General features: G+C 63.7%; 1 protein-coding gene across 3 annotated transcripts in view; it reads left to right on the top strand.

The window, feature by feature from the left end:
- Nucleotides 1-4,524: 4,524 nt before the first annotated feature.
- The window catches only part of GRAMD4 (GRAM domain containing 4), a 73,572-nt gene continuing 59,506 nt past the window's right edge, over nt 4,525-18,590 (top strand). The window contains exon 1 of one of the 3 annotated variants that reach the window (XM_032345899.1): nt 4,525-4,547. Coding sequence is in view for 1 of the 3 variants with exons in the window: in XM_032345895.1 (XP_032201786.1) it covers nt 5,323-5,351 (29 nt within the window). In the remaining 2 variants the exon portion in view is untranslated. Of the gene's footprint in view, nt 4,548-5,141; nt 5,352-17,337; nt 17,358-18,590 lie in introns of those variants that run through there. The other 2 variants (XM_032345895.1, XM_032345898.1) reach the window with 2 other exon arrangements.

Here is an 18,590-nt window from a genome sequence, read left to right as displayed (position 1 = left end):
CCCAGGCCAGTGGCTGGGGTCTGTGCTCTGTTGCCTCCCCAGGGCCTGGTGAAGCCCTGCTAAGGGGCCGTGTCTTTAGGGCTCCCCTCCCTTCAGAGAACACAGTCTCTCCAGGGCCACGAAGCTGAGAAAGCCCTTCACACCTGCGTTCAGCCGCGGCTAATTCCTCTGAGACTCTCACTGGTTCCCATCCTCACCTTTCTGAGACGCTGATGCAGCTCGGAACAGAGGAGCGTGTCTGACACAGCAGGGGTGGGCCATTTTTTCCTGAAAACCTGTTATTAAGTTGATGGTGCATCTTACCCAACAGCATTTTTTTTTTTTTTAAAGATTTTACTTATTCATTTGAGACAGAGAGAGAGAGAGAGAGAGAACAGCAGGGGGAGCAGCAGCGGGAGAGGGAGAAGCAGAGCAGGGAGCCAATGCGGGCCTCGATCCCAGGACCCCGGGTTTATGACCTGAGCCAAAGGCAGACGCTTCACCCATTGAGCCACCCCGGCGCCACCCCGCCCCGCCCCCAGCATTTTAAAGTCAAGGAAACATGTAAAGAGAGTTTCTGGGTGTCGACCAGCCGGTGACCCAGACCACATCTCTGAGCGACTACTATGTGCAAGGCTTTCCCACGTACTGAAATACAAACGTGTTGATTCCTGTAGGACTCAGGGATCCATCAGACCTTCAGCCCCCTGGACCAGCAGGCACCATGAATCCTGTTCCAGACCCTTCCTCGGAGACTTTGTCCACCCTTGGCCTCCCCTACAGCCTGCCTCTTGCCTCTCCAGAGGTGGAGATCACAGCCTGGTGGTGTGCACCTTACTTCTTCCCTTCACAGAAGAGGAAACTGAGGCTCAGAGGTCTAGGTCGTGTGTCCAAGGGCGCGGAGCCAAGAGCATGTGGATGGCGGTCCTGAACTTCTCTGGCCAGGGCCCTCACAGTCTCATGGCGCTGGGGCCACAGGTCAGCAGGAGCAGCTGGCGGGGAGAGAGCAGGTCCCCAAGAGAGAGGTTTGAGGGCCGGAGTCAGTGCCCAGAGTCCAAGGTGGGTCAGCAGCTCTGAGGCTGGTGTCCTAGGGCAGAGGATCGGGTATCTTGGGGGGAAGGTGGCCAGGAGGAAGGGAACAAAGAGGGGCGCTGGCCCGGGACTTGATGAATGGGGAGACTCCAATGGCAGACGGCTCTGTCTGGGAGGGACCTCTTGGCAGGCTGGCTCTTCTAGAAGAGTCCAGGATGGAGAGAGTGGCCCTCTAGGAGCTCCGAGAAAAGAAGCAGGCGTGGAAGGCTTGCTGAAAGAGAGGGCACTTGAATGTGGTGTGCCCGAAAAGAGCACAGCTACGGCGGTGTGAGAGGTAAGATGCCCGGAGAAGAACCACTGTCCCCAGGCTTGCAGAGACTGCTGCTACGGCCCTGAGGCTGGAGGGGGTCAGCCGTGGTCCCTGTCCTCAGGCAGAGCACAGAGATGGTCTCAGAGGCACAGGCCACCGCCGCTGGTCTTGGTGCTGGAACGAGAGGAGGCACTGGCTGGCTGGTCAGGAGCCTCCCTTGGCATGTATGATGAAGTCCTTGGTGCCAGGAGGAAAAGAAAAGCAGGAGAGGCGGTCAGGGTGGACCCCAGAGGGGAGGTGGCCCTTCAGCGTGGACGGAAGAAGAGGCCGAGGGAGGAGCCGTGCCCCCAGGTGGGGCGGCAGGCAGAGGAACAGCAGGGGAGTCCTTGGGCAGCAGGGGGGGCTGTGTGCCCCCAGGTGGCCCAGCAAGGAGGGGAGCCCTGGGACTTTGGGTCAGAGACGCGGAGGTAGCCGCTTCAGGGACTGTAGGGGTCCCGCCTGCCTTGGTGTGGAGGTCGGGGTGAGGTGAGGTGGCTCTGAACGGAGGACCCGGGCCCCCACGTGCAGGCCCAGGGGGCGAGGGGCCAGGGCGGGGGCTGTCCAGCCAGCCCAGCTGGAGGGAGCTGCCAGGCCCAGAGCGCAGCCTGGAGGGAAAGGCGGGAGAAGGCCCGAGGATGGCGGGATATGGGGAGGACGCTCTGGGGTGCTGAGGGCCCTGGGGAGCGGGGGGGGGGGGGACGAGCAGGACGGGGTCTGCAGCAAGTTGCCCAGGCCTCCCACTGACTTCTTTCTGCATGACTTTCTTAGCCACCAACATCCCCTGCTTCTGCTAGTCACCCAGGGGTTCGTGTGAGTCTAGCCATCTTGCCCCCCTGGATGCTCTTTGGGGCTCTGAGGCCAAGAGGCCCGTTCTAGGGGCTCAGCTGGTTCCAGGTTGAGGGGGGACTCCAGGAGACCTTCTCACAGCTGCCAACACAGCTCAGAATTTGGCAATGCCCACCAGCACATGGTTGAGCAGAGGGGTGGGGGGCTAATGGGGATCCGAGCGGTCAGGTGGCTGCTCTGAGCCGGGTCCTTGTGGGAGTTTGCTCAGCATAAATACCACAGACTGGGAAGGAGGGGAGTCTGGGACAACGGAGATTTATTTCCTCAGGGTTCCAGAGGCAGAAGGTCCGAACCCCTCTCCTAGGCTTGCAGATGGCTGTCCTCTCCCTGCTCACACGGTCACCCATCTGTGTGTTTGTGTGTGTCCTGACCTCCTCTTCTTATTAGGGACCCCAGCCGGACTGGGTTAGGGCCCATCCTAAGCACCTCATTTTAATGTAATCACCTCGATAAAGGCTGCAGTAAGGGCCCCATCTCCAGACACCGTCATATTCTGAGGTACTGGGGGTTAGGGCTTCAGCCTGTTTATTTGGGGCACAGACACAGGTGAGCCTGGAACAGTCCCCATTTGTAAATGAGGTGACAGGATAACTCTCAGGAGCCCCGAGCAGGGCAGTATCCCATCACGCCAAGCGCCTGCTTTGAGGGGGATCCGGTCTGAACCCACCCACCGGGGCGACCAAACCTGGCTTTGCCCACCATTGTGGCCTCGCTGGCGGCAGCAGGTGCAGATGTCCTGTCCCCCACCCACCGCAGATGTCTGTTGGGGGGACTGGACGTGAGGGCTCCTGAGGTGGACCCGACAGTCTGGTTCAACCCCTTCCCTTCTCCCCAGGTTCCCTCCAGCTCCTGCCTGCTCCCCCGACCCTGGGCATGCCTTCAAAAAACATTTTTTGGGGACGCCTGGGTGGCTCAGTTGGTTGGACGACTGCCTTCGGCTCAGGTCATGATCCTGGAGTCCCGGGATCGAGTCCCGCATCGGGCTCCCAGCTCCATGGGGCGTCTGCTTCTCTCTCTGACCTTCTCCTCGCTCATGCTCTCTCTCACTGTCTCTCTCTCAAATAAATAAATAAAATCTTAAAAGAGAAGGCTTTGAAAAAAAAAAAAAAAAAAAAGAACAAAAAACATTTTTTGGGCCCCTGGTCTGCGCCATGCTATGGTGGGGAGTTCTGTTTGCTGCTTTCATGGGCAGATGGGGGCCGTTTGGGGCTAGTTGGAGGTGGATTTCTGTCATTTGTGAACAAAAACGTCCTGACAACCATACTTAGTCTGGCCAAGGTCCTGAGGTGAGGGTGGGACGCGGGGGGGGGGGGGGTGCAGTGACTCACACATAAATAATCCGGGTCTTGCCCCAGCTGTGCGGTGGGGAGGGTATGGGGAGGAAAGAACATAATCAGTAACCATGCAAACAATCATAGTGTTGGAGACAGGAGGTGGCAGGTACTAGGTGGGGACTCCTAGGCGCTCTGGGTACTCGGGAGGCCAGGACTGTTTCCGGCCAGGCTGGTCAAGCAGTGCATTAAGGAACTGGGGGCTTGGAGCCGGGCCACAGGCGATAGGTTAGCTCCCTTACTCGAAGTCATCAGGTTCTCTATTCTGCAGAAGGAAACTGTCACAGAGAAGGACAGTCTCTTGCTAGGAGCTCACCTGAATGCTAGCCTCTGACCCTGGCCCATCAGCCTGCCTCCCCAGGCAGAGATGCTGGGTCAGGAGAAAAAAGGGGGGGACCCAAATCTTGCCCACAAAGTGTTTCAGGGACTTAGGGCCTCTGGAGGGATGGATAGGACTTTCCCAGAGGGAGGGGAGGCTGGAGGCGGCTTGGGGCGGGAGGGTAGGGGAGAGTTCAGTTCTGGGTTTGTTGAGCTGGAGGTGCCTGTAGGACTCCCGTGCTTGTAAGTTTCTGCAGCGCAGGAAGCGCGGGCAGGACACTCGCGGGCAGATGGGACGGGCAGGGCAGAGCCCAGAGGACCCAGCTGGGCAGGGGAGGCCGAGGAGCCTGGGTGACAGCCTTCAGGCCTTCTGTATTCCCCGGGTTCCCCCTACCCTCCCAGCCCAATCTTCAGTAGCCTTGTCCCGGTCAGACCTGGGCGAGGGGCTCATAGCCGGCACCCCAGCCTCGCCTAAGGGCCCGGTTTCTCTGGGGCTGCTTCACTCTGTCCACTCCGCACCGTCCTGTGAGCTGGGACGGCCTCTGGTCGTGCAGCCAAGGTGGGGCAGGATTTTCCGGGGGAGAGGGTGTCCCAGAGCCGGGGGCAGGAGCGCCCAGGGCGCGACCCCACTGGGTGGTGCCTGGACAGACGCAGGAGTGCGGAGGGCGCTGGCGCGGCTCCCTTCAACGAGGGTAGAGTTGGAGAGAGCGGGGACGACCCAGAGCCAGGCCCTGAGGCCAGGCAGCACCCCCGGGCATGCGGGAGCCCCTCCGGGCGCCGGGGTCCAGGGGAGCGCACCCCACTCCCCCGGCCGTGGGCCAGCAGTGGCCGTCACGGGAAGGCCGTTCCCCATGGGGTGCGGGTCGCCACCGGCAGCGCAGCCCCGTCTCGGACCCGCGGCGGCCCCGGCGCGTCCCCGGGCTGTGCGGCGCGCGGGCCCCGGCGAGGGGACAGCGGCGTGCGTGGCCGTGCGTGGCCGTGCGTGCCTGCACCCGAGGCGCTCGCCGCGACGGAGCGCGGGAACGTGGCCGCGGCCTCCGCGCGGAGGAGCCGCTGCGCGTGCGCGTGGGAGCAGGTGGCGGGGACGCACGTGGGCCACCCAAACAAAGGTGGCGCCGCGCGACCGAGCGTGAGCGCGCGCGCCGCCCCGCCGGGACAGGCGCGCCCCCGCGGGCTCAGGAGCCCGCCGCCCCGGGGGGGCGGGGCGGCGTGCGGGGCGGGGCGAGGCGCGGGGCGGGGCGGCGGCTGCGCAGGCCGGGCCCGGAGCGCGCAGACTCCGCGCAGCGGGACGCGAGCGCGCGACCTGGCGCCGCCGCCGCCGCCGCCGCTGCCGCCGCCGCCTCCGCGCTCGTGGCCGGGACCCGCGGGGCCGCCTCCTCCGGGCTCCCCGGCGCCGTGGGCTCCCGGGCGGGCGGCAGGTGCAGCGCGGCCGGCGGCCGGCGAGGGGGGCGCCGCGGCAGCGGGTGAATGAGAGTTGGCTCCGATCTCCGCGCAGGGTAAGCGGCGCGCGCGCGGACGCCCACACGGACCTCGCGGACACACGGACCCGCTCCGGCCCGGGCCGGCCCGGCCGCGACCCCGCGCGCTCGGCCCCGCTCCTCCGGTGCCCGGAGCCAGCGGCCCTCCTAGAAGGGCCCCGCGCGGGCGCGCCCCGCACACACGCCCCCAGTCCCGCGCGGGGCCGGAGCGCGCGTCACGGCCGCCCCCCTCGAGCGCGCGCCCCGCGGCCCCCGGCGCCCGACCGGCCTGGGAGAGGAGGACGTCCCGGGGGCGCGGGGCGCGGGCTGGGGTGCTGCTGGTGGCCGAAGCTCGGCGGAGACAGGGGCTCGGCGGGCGAACGTCGTCGTGGAACCCACTCCCTGGGGACACCCGAGAGGAGGAGGGAGCCGCGACCCCGCCAAAAAGTTGTGGCCACTCGCCCCCTCCCCGTACCCCTCTTTCTGCCTTGGCTGCTCTCCCTTTGTTTGTGACTTCTAGCTAGTGGGGCTCTGCGGGGACCCGGGCCGCCTGCAGGCCAGGAGGCGGAGTGTGGCGGCCCCCAGCCTGGGGTCCCCACCTGCTCGGAGCAGAACCGGCACCCCTGTCCAGGCCTACAGCTGCGGGGGAAGGGGAGCCAGAGACAGGTGGGCGGGCTCGCCTGCCCCTGACAGTGACAGTGGCTCTGTGGCGGGAGGAGCGGCAGGCCCCAGGGCTGGAGACCTCCGTGGCTGCCCCCGAAGCCTGGTTGCTCTAGGGGTTGTTGCCAGTCCTGAATTTCCAGACGCAGGGAAAATTTATTTGGGGGCGATCTTTTGCAGGATGGGAATCTTTCCTTCCCTTCCCTATGCAGGCTGCGGAGGAAATACCTTTCTGCGGAGGAAATTTCCCGCACACAAAACTCATGGCCGTTGGGTCCCAGGCCCCATAGTGGCCCAGCTCTGGAGGTTGTTTTAAGTCTGGGCCTGGCAGGGTGGGCGGGGGCAGGGCTATGCACTAGTTAAGAGACAACTTGGGAGACTTGCCTCTGGTGCACATGCCCTGTGACCTTGGGCAGGAAGGCATTGCACCTCCGGGTCCTCATTTTCCCCAGCAGTAAAGGGAGAGGGGGCTGATACAAGTATTAGAGGAGGTGTTGCAAGCCACCTGCTGGCCAGGCACACCCAGGGCAGAGATCAGAACACCCTGGCGAGGCTGGCAGTGCCCTCTGCCCCCCGGGCAGCCAGTTTCCCTGATTGCCCCACTTGTGTCCCGGGCACATTTGAGCACACATCATCCCCCTGGGTGAGTGTGTTCCGGCTCTCGCCCCTGCCCTGTGCTGGGAGGGAAGTACATCCCACCGTTGTTAGCTGGGATTCCTTGGGTTGGGGACCTAAAGAACCCTGTCCCACCTTCCTACTTGCAGACCCTCAAAAACCCTCTGCGTGGCCCAGGTAGGGGGCTTGGCTTGGCTGGCCTTCTCCCTGTCCTGGGCATGGTGCTGGTCCTTCTGGAGCACTTTGTGACTGCAGGGCAGGGGCCTTGAACCTCCGCAGTCTGGACAGTGCTGGACTCATGGCGGGGGCTGGGGGTGCCACCTCGGTCCCGGGGGCTGGGAGGTGGGGGTCCGTGGGGCCTCTGCTCTTCTTCCCCCTCCGCTGCCCTGGCTGATGAGGTGTGGGGTGTGGCTGTCCCCGTGGTGCGGCCTGTGGACGGGCAGGGCCTGTCCTTGTGATGTCTGTGTGTTTGCACTCGGGAAAGGCATTTCCTGGAAACTGGGAAAGTCTTAAACTTGTGGTTGGCTGGGCTCTGGCCCTGGCAACCTGTTTATTCTGGGTTTCTCCGGAGGTGGCCGAGGGACCCCTCATGGAGGAGGAACCAGGTGGTCTCTCTCCAGACTGCCAGCCCGCAAGGCTCCCCTCAGTGCCCTTTTATCTGTCAGTCCAGCCAGGAGCGGGTGTCAGGAGACCAGTGGTTGGCCGCGCCCGGTGACCGGCAGTCCCTGTGCTCCCTGGGCCTCACCTTCACCAGCTGGAAACGAGGGGAAAATCAGGCCTGTTTTTCCTGAATCACCATTTCTGCTCTACGACAGAACAGAATAGAATCGCGGTTCAGGCACAATGAAACAGAGCTGTTAGAGCCCAGTGAACCCTGTTGCCAGGAGAGGCTGTGAGCCTGCAGCCCGTCCTCTGTGTGTCACAGCGACGTTCCAGATGTGACAGATGCCAGCCCCAGCCCCGGGCCGCTCTTGGTGGCATCCGTGTCATCGGCGAACAGAGGGGCTCCCTTGACGCGTCCGTGGTGTGGCCTGTGTTGGTGGCCATGCCCTCGGCACCCCGTCACCTCATGGGCCCCAGTGGTCGGACCCCTTTCAGCTCCCCCGGTGTCGTGGTTGGGCTGTTTCCCTCCGGGGGCTGGAGCCACACGAGCCTGTGAGGGAATGGAGTCCCCGTCCTGGCGCGGTCTGGGCTCCAGCCAGCGGCTCCTCTGCGGGGGCGGCCCTTCTGGCGCCCCTCACCTCTGATGTCCGGCCTCTATTGTGTGTCGGGATGGGGTCCCGCCTGGCGGCCGTGCTGAGCATTTCTGGAGCCCCTCTCAGCACAAAGCGTGTACTAGCTGGGAAGGAAGACACCGGTGGCCGGCGGTGTGGCCCGGCGACCCCTTCTCTGAGCTTCTGCCTGCCTCGCTTCCCGCGGCTGCGGCACCTGTCGCCCCGAGCACGGGAGACCATTTCCGGGCGCGCTTGCCGCCCCGTGGGAGCTCTGACTGCGCTGGGGTTTGGGGCGTCCCGGCGGACTTGGGGAGATGAGACGTGGGCTGTGGAGGTGAGTAGTGGGAGGGATACAGCTGCACTTGCTGGGGAGGTGGCGTCTGTGTGCTCAGCCCAGACAGGGCGCCGGTGGGAAGCCGCTCCAGGAGAATGTGTCCACTCCCCAGGTGCCTGGAGGAAGGCCTCTGGGGTGGGGGGGCTGGAAGCGGACTTGGGGGCTCTGTGGCCCTGCGGTGGTTTCGCGCTGGTTTCTTCCGTGGCCCTCCGGCAGCATGGCGGTGGGGACTTTCGCTGGGTCTTCATCCTGGGCAGAATCTCGAAAATACCCCACGCAGAGGGGTAAGAGTTCAAGTCCCTGAGAGTCCGGTGTGGCTGGCGGGCGCAGGAGGAGACCCGGGTCGCTGAAGATGATGGTGGTTGAGGGACCAGCGGTGGGAGGCACAGCCCTGCCCCAGGTTGGGAGTCGGCCGGCTGGCGAGGTCAAGAAATGTAATCGGGTAACTTGAGAACTTCAGGGGAGGTCGCTCAGACTTTCCTTACAGAGGTGGAGCCAGGGGAGGGTTCCCTGATTCGAGAAAACCGCGTTCCTTCCTCTGGTGTCTGCGTGCGGCCCGCACGGAGGGGCCGCGGGGAGACTTTGGGCCCCTCCTTCTGCACTGATGACTGGCCCCTCCTGAGGGCTGTTGTTGACATTGTTTGGCGTCTGAGTTCTGACGGGGTTGCGATCGTGTTTGAGGCATGTGCCTGAAGTCCCCTGTGGTCACCCTGGAAGACAGGGAGTACTGGCCATTCACAGAAACTCTGCGAACAGTGACAGAAAGCACTGAGACCAGCGTGGGACATCAGGTGTGGGACAGGTGTTCTCCACGCACTGTCCCCCTTCTGCCCCAGTGGGAGAAACTGAGGCACAGAGAGGTGGGTTGGCCTGTGCCCCCATTTAGATAAGTCGCAGGGCTGGGATTGGAACCTGGCTGCAAGGCTCCCGACCTCACCGCCTCCCTGATAGCCCCTGTGGCAAGTCCAGTTACGTTTCTGGGGGTCCGTGAGAGCCGTGTGAGCGATCGGTCGAGAGTCGTGGTGGGAAGGCTTTCTGCCATCTAGCACGCGGCAGTAGCGAGGGCGTCCCGGACCCCAGGCCTGCCGGCCCTCTGAGCGCTTTGTAGGATTGGTCTTTGTAACCGGAGGTGGGTACTGTTACTAGCTCCGCCGCACAGATGAGGCAGCTCCTCTCAGAAGAGTAATCTCCCTGAGGCCACAGGCTGGTGAGCGGCAGTCAGCTTTGGACCGGTCTCTGTTCCTAACCTGTAGCAGGGAGGTGAGGTGCAGAAAACTTGATCTTGCTGCTGTGTGTTCTTGGGCAAGACGTTTAACCTCTCTGGGCCTGGGTTTGGTCACCTGTAAACAAGGGTCTTGGTGTCGTATACAGAAACCAGAGGTTTGAGAGCATTCTGCCATTCATAGAATGGGCCGCCGGCTTCTCCAAGGAGGAGGGGCGGGGGCAGATGGTGGCCAGTGGGCAGGTGCTCGTCGTCCCCAGCACGGGCTGGTGTTTGCTGGCTGTGGTTGGAGTCAGGGCTTCTGGCTGTCTCAGGGCTCAGCCCCAGATTTGGGAAGAAAGATAGGGGACACCAGGGGCCCTATTTCTCCTCTCTGAAGTGAGGGTGCTTGGAAACCGTCAAGCACCGTGGTCGGTGAGTTGTTACCTGTGCCTCTGGAATGAGAGATGGGGAGGGGGCGCTACCCGAACTCCTCTGTGCCACCAGAGCCAGGTTAATCTGTGGGGAAGAGAAACCCAGTGTGCTGGGCACCGTCAAGGGCCCCAGAGGTGGGGGGGGGGACAGCTCCCCTCTCTCGGGCAGGTTCCCGCCATCAGTGGAAAGCACTCTGCTTCTAGCCCGTCCCCCTGTGGGCAGCAGGGGCTTGGGGGTGTCTGGGGTGAGCACGTGGCGTGAGGAGGCAGGAGTCCCTCCCGAGTCCTGCCAGCGTGGAGTATAGGTGGGGGCACATCTGAGTCCTTCCTGTGCCCCAGTGGCCTCCATTCTGAGCCCCCTCTCTCCCTCCCTCCGCCCCCTTCTGCCCCAGGCGCCTGCAGGGCTGGCCGAGCCCTCTGTCTGGCGCAACTTTGCTCCCTTCCCCAGCCAGGGCGGCCTCTGAGCCCGGTTAGGGAAGTGCCCCCCTCACACCACCCCTCCCCGCTACTCCTGGGTCGCTTCTGCCCCTCTCTGCTCCAGCTCCCCAGTCTGTAAGCCTTGGGGAAGTGAAATGTGGCCTCGGCACAGGCTGGGGTGCCGGGCTGTGCCCTGGGGTGGGGGTGCTCCGGGTCCCGGGAGCCTGGCTGGGGGAGCTGCGGGATCCGGGGGCGGCGGGCTTCCACAGGGAGGGGGCAGGGCGCTGCAGGCAGAGAGGCGGCTGTTTTTAAAATATCTTCATTGAGGCGTCGTTTGCATGTCATGCCAACCGCCCGTTGAGAGTGCGATTCACCGGGTTTTAGCATATTCACGAAACTGTGCAGCCGTCACCACAATCAGATTTTAGAGCATTTCCGTCACCCCAGAAAGAAACCCCGTGTCCCTCCGCAGTCGGTCACCCCTCATCCCTGCCTCCGAGGTGGGGTCCGCTGGCCGAGAGGAGGCCTTTCATCTGTCTGTGTGGCCGTGTGTAGCCGTGGGGGCCTTTCCTGAAGCGTGGCCTTCTTCCCTGGCACCACGGGACCCTGGGCCGCCTTTCTTACAGGCTCCGTGGGCTCACCTTGCCTCTCCAGGTACCGGGGTCTGAGCCCGCAGCTGCCCCTTCTGTCGCTGTGGCTTACCCACTGTGTGCAGGGACCTCAAGCCGTTTGCATACCCATCATCTCCAGGAAGCCTTCCTGGCTTTCCCCTTCCCACAGGGTTAGGACCTCATGGGCCACGGTGCCCTCGTGCTGGTCACCCTGCGCGGGCTTGCCTGTTGACTCACCTGCCTTCTGTGCTGCTGGAGGGCAGGGGCCTTCCTTTTCATTTTCTGCTGGGCTCCTTGGGGACAGTGTGTGTGGGGTGAATGGTTGCAGGCCGGGGGTTGGGTGGGGGTGGGTCCATGAGGCTCTCTCCCCCACATCCGCACCGTTCCTGTCCCTCGATGATTATCCTACGATTGGTTGGTTTTGAAACTTCACTGTGTCCTTTGGAGCGGCTCAAGGGCAGGGCTGGTCTGGCTGTGGGTGACGGGATGCCTGGAGGCCCGTCCGCGCCGCGTCCCATCCATGGCTCGTCGTTTGTTGGCTTTTTAATAGACCGTATTTCATAGATCGGTGTTAGATACACAGAAAATTACACAGCTACAGCCGAGGTCTACATACTCAGGGGTCCTGCAGGCTCTTCTGGTGTTAATATCTTGTTAGTGCGAAACAGTGTGAAAATTGGTGAACCAGCGTTGACATGTTGTTAACTCAAGTCGGGCTTTAGATATCCTTAGTTTTAATGTAAAATCTTTTTCCTGTCTCAGGACCGCATCTGGGCTCTGGCTCTGGAAGTTCCTTTGGGCTGGGACGGTTTCTCAGACTTTTCTGCTTTCTGATGACCCTGACAGGCCTGAGAAGCATTAGGGAAATGATAGGGTCCCTCTATGTTAGAATTTGTTCAGACACCTGGAATTCCTCTGTTGGAATTTGGATGTTTTTCTTGGGGCTGAACTGGGGTCTCAGGGTTAGGAGGAAGCCCACAGGGGCAGTGCCCTCTCCTCCCACTGCATTGGGGCACCTGCTGTCCGCCTCACTGACCACGGAGGTGTCGACCTTGTCGGCCACAGTCGCAGGGCTGTCGTGGGCACGTCGGTCAGGCTTCTCCGTGAAGCTCCTCTCTCCCCCGTCCGTGCTGCCCTCTGAAGGGGGTCTGTGTGCACGGACCCAGGGGGGTCATGTGCACACGGGGGTCCTGCCCCAGCCCCTCCGGGGCCATGTTTCTTCGTTATTGGGAACTTTTCTGTGTGGGAGCCTCGTGTCTTCTCCGCATTTACTAATGTATTCGTCTCTCTTGTATCAGGGCAGAATCCTGTCTCGTTCTGTGTTTTGAGTTATTTATCTTGTTGGAGGACTTGTTCGGGCTCTGGCCCCCATCCTGGTGGGGGGTGAGCATGTCCCACTCCCTGGCTCTGCAGGTGGCTCTAGGCTCACCTTGCCCACGTCTTGCCCCAACCCTGCAGTCGGCTGCTCCTGCCAGAGCATGGGGTCCAGCCCCGGGGTCACGGCCTGCCCCAGCACTGCGCTGGGCCCACCCCCTGCCAGAGCTCGGGGTCAGGACCCGGGGTCACATCCTGCCCGAGCCTTGCACTGGGCCCTCCCCATGCTGGAGCTCAGTGTCAAGACCCGGGGTCACGTGCTGCCCCCCCACCCCCGTGCTGGGCTGCTCCCCATGCCGGAGCACAGTGTCAGGACCCGGGGTCTGGGCGCCAGGCGCGTTTGCTGCTGGGGGCGTGGTTCTCTCCGCCTCGGCAGCTGGAGCGGGAGCCACCCTCGAGTGCTCTAACTGTGGGTCTCTGCGCGCCTCTGACGACGTCTGTGAGTCTCCATCTGTGACCGTGCTCAGTGACACGCGAGTTCATCCTGACCATACAGTCTGCTCCTTACCACGTGGGTACGCCGGCCTCCTCTTCTCCCTGATCAATAAACCCCTATCCCGCGGTGGGAGACGGGCTCCCTATTGGCTGTGCATTTCCAAAATCGTTCCTTTCTGGTATGCGCGCGTAGCGGGGTCACCGTTGTCATCCTGGCCTAGGGGAGCAGCTTTATGGGCCTGGACGCAGCGTGCGTGTCCGGTTCCCGCTCACTGGGTGGGGCCCGGTGCCCTGTCAGAGCTCAGGCCCCAGGGGGGTCACGGGGCGTCCCGTCTGCAAGAAGGCCTGTGGCCTGTGGGGGGGGAGAAAGGGGAGAACGGGGCCCCCGGCTGTGCCCGTCAGCCGGCCCCACGGGGTGGGCACAGACTTGGCATGCTTTTGAAATGTGAAAGCGGGGCCGACTTTGAACATGGCCCAGAGGTCTGGCCTCGGCAGCATGAAGAGAAGGCCTGCGAGCAGACTCGCGCTCCGCTGCATCTTGGACCAGGATCCTGGCGGGGCCTGGCGGCTTCCCACCTCCGATCTCACACCTGCGCGGGCGGGGCGGGGGGTGACGCCTGCAGAGCAGCCGCTGTGCCCAGAGACCAGTTTCCTTTCTGGGAAGGAGAGAAGCGAGGCTCGAGTCGGCTTCCATTCCCGTGTGGGGTCTGTCTGCGGCACGTGTGGGGCCTGTTGGCGGGGAGAAGGGCTTCCGCTGGAGGCTTCAGAGCCAGGCAGGGGGCGGGGAGGTAGAGAAGGCTCCGGCTCCCTGAAGCTGGGGAGCTGTAGCGGTCTGCACCCTGAGGGGGTGGGCAGGGGCTGGCGCTGGGGTCCCTGGGCTGGGGAGGCCCGAGTGCAGCGGGGTAGGTTTCTGAAGAGGGGAGCAGCCGGCTGGGCAGGCTGGGAAGAAGGCTGGCAGGGCAGCTGCCCGTGTTGAGAGAGAGCGGGACGGGACAGTGGGCGAGGGAGGCACTGATGAGGACCGTCGCTTGGAGTGGGCACACGGTGGGCGGCCGTGCCGCGCCCACCATCCTGTCTGCACCCTCACCGTGCTCTTTCCCACGCAGGGGGTCTGGCTCCAGGAGGAGCTGGCCTTGTTTTCTCGCTCGTGGGTGAGCTCCCGTGGTGGACCCGGGGGGCTCTGGCCCTCCCACCCAGCCTGCGTCCGCGGGGGAGCTGAGGAAGCATGTGGAACTGGCCGGGGGCTCTGTGGGGCTGGGGGTGCTGTTGTCCCCGAGTGGCCCTTCCTGGGAGTGGAGCCTTGGGGACCTGGTGGGTACCATCATGCCACCATCTCCCTGTCACCCTGCTCACCTGGCGCCCCCACGGAGTATCCCCATCCCAGGTCCTTGCTGTGCCACACCCGCATTGCCCCTTCTATCTGGGTTGACATTTTGGGGTCTGCTAGGTCCTATGCAACAGGCAGCTTCGGAGGCAGCGGAGCTCTGGGACGGCTGGAATCGCTTGGGGGTCATGGCTGTCCCGTGTGGCTGCCTGGCAGCTGTAGTCTAGGGCGCGTATGTCTGCTTGGAGGGGAGCCCGAGCTGCACCACCGGGGTGAGCCTGGTGGGACCAGCGAAGGCCGGCCTGGCCTCAGTCCTCCTGCCCAGAGCCGGGGGGGGTGGTTTGGAGTGGAGGGCTCCCCCTGCTCCGAGGACGCTCCGTGGCAGAGACCGGAGGACACGTGTTGGTGTCGGCCCCTGGCTGGGGAGCTTGGCATTTATTTTCTTATTTTTATTTTTCTAAAAATATTTTATTTATTTATGTGACACAGCAAGAGCAGGAACACAAGCAGGGGGAGTGGGAGAGGGAGAAGCAGGCTTCCCGCCGAGTAGGGAGCCCGATGTGCTTAACCACTGAGCCCCCCAGGCACCCCGGGAGTTTGGTATTTAAACCTCTGAAGCAGCTTAAATAGTGAGAAACACACACAAACCTGTAATATCCCCGAACTCAGACTCTCTCTCTCAGAAGAACCAGGCTGTCGAGCCACCCACCGGGTTCCCGCTAAATCCGCGCGGCGGTGGGCGTGCCTTGTGGTGGTGAAGGGCCTCACGCGCCCGAGGCCGCGCATCCCAGAAGCAGGACGGTGAGGGTCCGTGTGGGGTGGGGCGGCGGGGGCCGAGCTGTCCCGACCGACACTGCCCCCTGGTTCCGGGGGGTTGAGGCCATGCGCCCCCTCAAGGCCCCTCTGAGCATATCCTGGGCAGCCGTGCGTGCCAGGCCCGGCCCTGCTCTGCCGCACGGGTTGAGCGTCCAGCAGGCCTGCTGGGCACATCCTGCAGCGGGAGGAAAAGGAATACTTTGTTCAGAGCCAGTGCTGGGGAATGCGGGCAGATGTGTGAGTCACAGCACACGTACTCCGCGAGGAAGTGAAAGGAAGGTGTGAGCATCTGTGTGTGTGTGCACGTGTGCACGCGCGGTGCGAGGGGCGGCGAGCGGGTTGGCGTTCCTCGAGGAGGAGGCGGAGGAGGGACAGCGGCGGGGACCCAGGGCCGGATCAGAAGGGAGAACCGAACGAGCGCCACTCCCCAGTCCCCGAGGCCAGCCTGCCCAGCGGCCGGGGCCGCGGAGCGTTGGGTGGAGAGGAAGTGAGCTGAGTCAGCCACCAGAGAGCCCTGGGCGGCCCGGCTGGGTGGAGCCGCTGGCACGGTTGGGGCGAGGCCAGAGGGGCCATCCTGCCCCCGCCCCGGCCGTCCAAGGGCGAGCCCCTGGTGGGAGAGCCTAGAGGCAAAGGGTCGGTGCCGGTCAGGAGGGGCGCGGGCGGCTCTTTGCAGCCTCCACTGAGCACCGTTGCTGGGGGGCCCTGGGAGATGGGCCCCAGCAACCTGACCGGGGCAAGGGCAGGGGGAGGGTGGAATCCTCAGGACTGCCTGGCATCACCACCCCCCACCGACGGGCAGCGCCAGTGGCCGCTGGGCATCTCCCCGGTGTGCGCGGGAGGCACGGCCTCCAGAAGGGGGGTGACGGGCGTCCTGGATGTTGAGGTCTGCTCGCGTTTGTGTGAGGCAGCCCGACTGGTTCTGGGGAGAACCGGGAGTCTGTGGGGTGGGCCAGGCTGCGTGGGGCCCAGGAAGGGGGGCCACGGCCTCTCCCCAGCGGGTTTCTCCTCTTCGAAAAGCCCCAGCCCGGGTCTTCCCCAGCTCCGTAGCTCCTGCTGCACTGGGGGCGTGAGAGTCCCGATGCCCCCACGGTGGGGAAGCGGGAGGCTGGAGTTCTTGAAGTGGCCCTTTCCTCTCCCTGGGGTCCTCCGTCAGGCCCCTGAGCCCCACACCACTGTCACACGGGCTGGGCCTTTCTCATCCCAAGATGTAGGGGCGACTGGGCAGAGCCTAGATGTGGCCCGAACTCTGTTCCGGTGGCTGCTAAAGCCTTTGCCTGGGTCGCGGCTTCGCTAGGGTGTGTGGGGCTGGTGACCGAGCTGTCCGCTAAAGCAGAGCTCCTGCTGACCCGGGGCAGGGACCAGAGCGGGGCTGTCATGTGGGGCAGGGGCTGGGCACACAGCAGGTGCCCGAGCAGTGACCAGTGGCCAGCTTAGCTGGTGCTCCAGGGAGGAATCCTTCTGGAGCTATAGCCCCGTCCTAGCGTCCTTTACCCCCGAGCAGGGTCACTGCCATCTTTGAGAAAGCCCCGAAGCCTCTTGGGTGTGGGGAGCCTTGGATTCTGGGGACCCCACCTTATGTGGCCCAAGCAGGGATGGCATGCTGGGGGGCTGGTCTGCGTTGGGGGCGTGGAGAGCTGCCCGAGGGCCCCCCAGGGGAGGGTGACTGGGTGGCTGGGAGCCAGCAAAGCTGGGAGGGGCTTCCCCGTCCCCACCTTGCAGACGGGTTCAGTGGTAAGTGGCTAACTGAGGTGCTCCACTGCCCTAGGGCCTGTGTCCTTGTCTGTGTCCGCCTGCCACACCTTTGGGTCCATTTAGGGGTTTTAGATGGTTGAAGTTATCTTCTTAGTTACCCACGTACGGGCTTTATGTGGATGCTAAACTTTGCTTTTGGGGGGACTTGCCCCTTTCATGCGTGTATATATGAGGGCCCCCCCTCACTCTGCAGGGGCCTCAGGCCTCCCCACACCTCCCCAACCCTCACGGGAAGGCTGGGGTGTCAGATTCTTTTCTGACCCACCGAGCCAGCCCCCAGCAGGCCCTCCCACCACCACCGACCACGATGGGAGGGTGTGGGTCTCTCTCGCAGGACTGTGGGCTCCTTGAGGGCAGGCTTGGGCCTGGCCGTGCTGTGCAGGTGCCTGCTGCCCGTGGCCGGTGAGCGCTGGATCGGGAAGGGCCTCAGTGCCGTTGCTCTCTGCGGGCCCCCTGGCCTCGCTCTCTGTCGCTCAGAGCTGGGGGGCGTGGGGACAGGGACCTGCAGCTGCCCAGGGTCTAGCTCCCTCTTGCTCTGCCCTCTACAAGCTAAGCCAGCCCAGTGGGCGGTCCCTGGAACAGAGGCGTGGACTGGGCAGGGCCTCCGTAATCTGGGCTGTCCCTCCCCCTGGAGCCTGTGTCACCGCCTACAGAGAGGGCCAGGAGCCTTGCTGAGGGTAGGGCAGGACCACAGGACCACAAAGGAAAGAACAGCGGGGAGGTTCGGGAAGGCTCACACTGAAATGCCGCCCGATGATGGGAACAGTGATCCTGGAGGCTCTGCGGGTGGCCCAGGCTTCATACCCACGGCCTCTATCCGTAACGGCCCCCGTGACAGCTGGTGAGCCTGGCGCAGAGGTGAGGTGTCTCAGAGAAGATCACACGACCAGAGAGATATGAGGCTGGGTGACTCTAGAGGCCACTGGCACCCAGGGCCTTGGCATGTCTCCGTCAGCCATGGGGGCCTGAGCAGGCCTCGGGGGTGGAGGGCCCTGGGTTCCTCCCCTAGGCAGGAGGGGCTGAGCCTGGAGTGTGGCTGGTGCGGGCCCTTCTTGCTGTCTGTGTGTCGCCCGGGTTGCTGCGGGATACCTTGTCTTCCGGCAGAGAGCTGAGGCGGGGTTGGGGGTGGGGAGTGCGCATGTCTGAGGAGGTGGTGCTCCTGGGCCTGAGTTGCCGTCCGTGTGTGTCCGTGTGTGTGTCCCAGACCTGGGGCTGCAGCTGGTGGGTGTCTGCTGGTTGCTCTTGCTGGGTCTGGCTGGGGCGGCTTGGCTGGGTGCCGGGAGGAGGGAAAGCCGGGGCTAGAACCGACCAGGAGGGAGGCCAGGGCCCAGTAGGGCTAGGTCTGAGCATTTGGGAGGGCGAGCCCGCAGCATCTGTCTGGGGACAGCTGAGGACCCGAGGTTTCTAGTTTAGGGACGCAGGTGGAGAAGGCGGGGGGTCCCAGAAAGGGAACCAGGTGGCCAGCCCACAGGCCACAAGGCAGGGAACTGTGTCCTCACTCTTCCCAGCGCGCCCCTGCAAAATCCCGCTTTATCTTCACGTTCTCTGATGCCAGACTTAAAAAACCCTTGCTGCTGCATCAGAAAATGGACTGTCGGTTTTCCAGCATTTACCAAATCTGGAGGAGGCCCGTGCTGCCGGAGTTGTACCTTTGTCCCAGGTTCCACACCCCCTGCACTTTGCAGGTAGCGGCGGCTGCGGCGGGACGAGGGACAGCGGGCCGAGGGACGAAGTGTCTGTCGGGTGCGGCCCACTGCTGCAGGCCCCTCTCCTGCCCGAGGGCTTTCGGGCGTGTTGGAGCAGGTGATGCGGGTCATGAGTCCATTGTCCCCCGGCCAGGCCCTGGGCCGGCAGCCCCCACCAGCTGACTCAGTACACAGATCAGCTTCCTTCAAGTCGGGCAGGTGTGTGTCCTTTTAAATAACTGACTGCCCTGCCGAGGGCGGAAACAGCTGGGTGAGGTGTCTGCACGGAGTCCTGCAGCAGGGAAGCTCTCTTGCTTCCTGGTCTCTCTGCATCTTTTTCCCATTCGGGTGTGACAGGCGGGGGCTGGGACGGAACCACACCTGCAGGACGCCCAGATCCGACGCA

This window comes from Mustela erminea, chromosome 6 (genome assembly GCF_009829155.1).
Source record: "Mustela erminea isolate mMusErm1 chromosome 6, mMusErm1.Pri, whole genome shotgun sequence".
In the NCBI taxonomy this organism is placed as follows: domain Eukaryota; kingdom Metazoa; phylum Chordata; class Mammalia; order Carnivora; family Mustelidae; genus Mustela; species Mustela erminea.
This window is presented reverse-complemented; position numbering and strand designations above follow the sequence as displayed.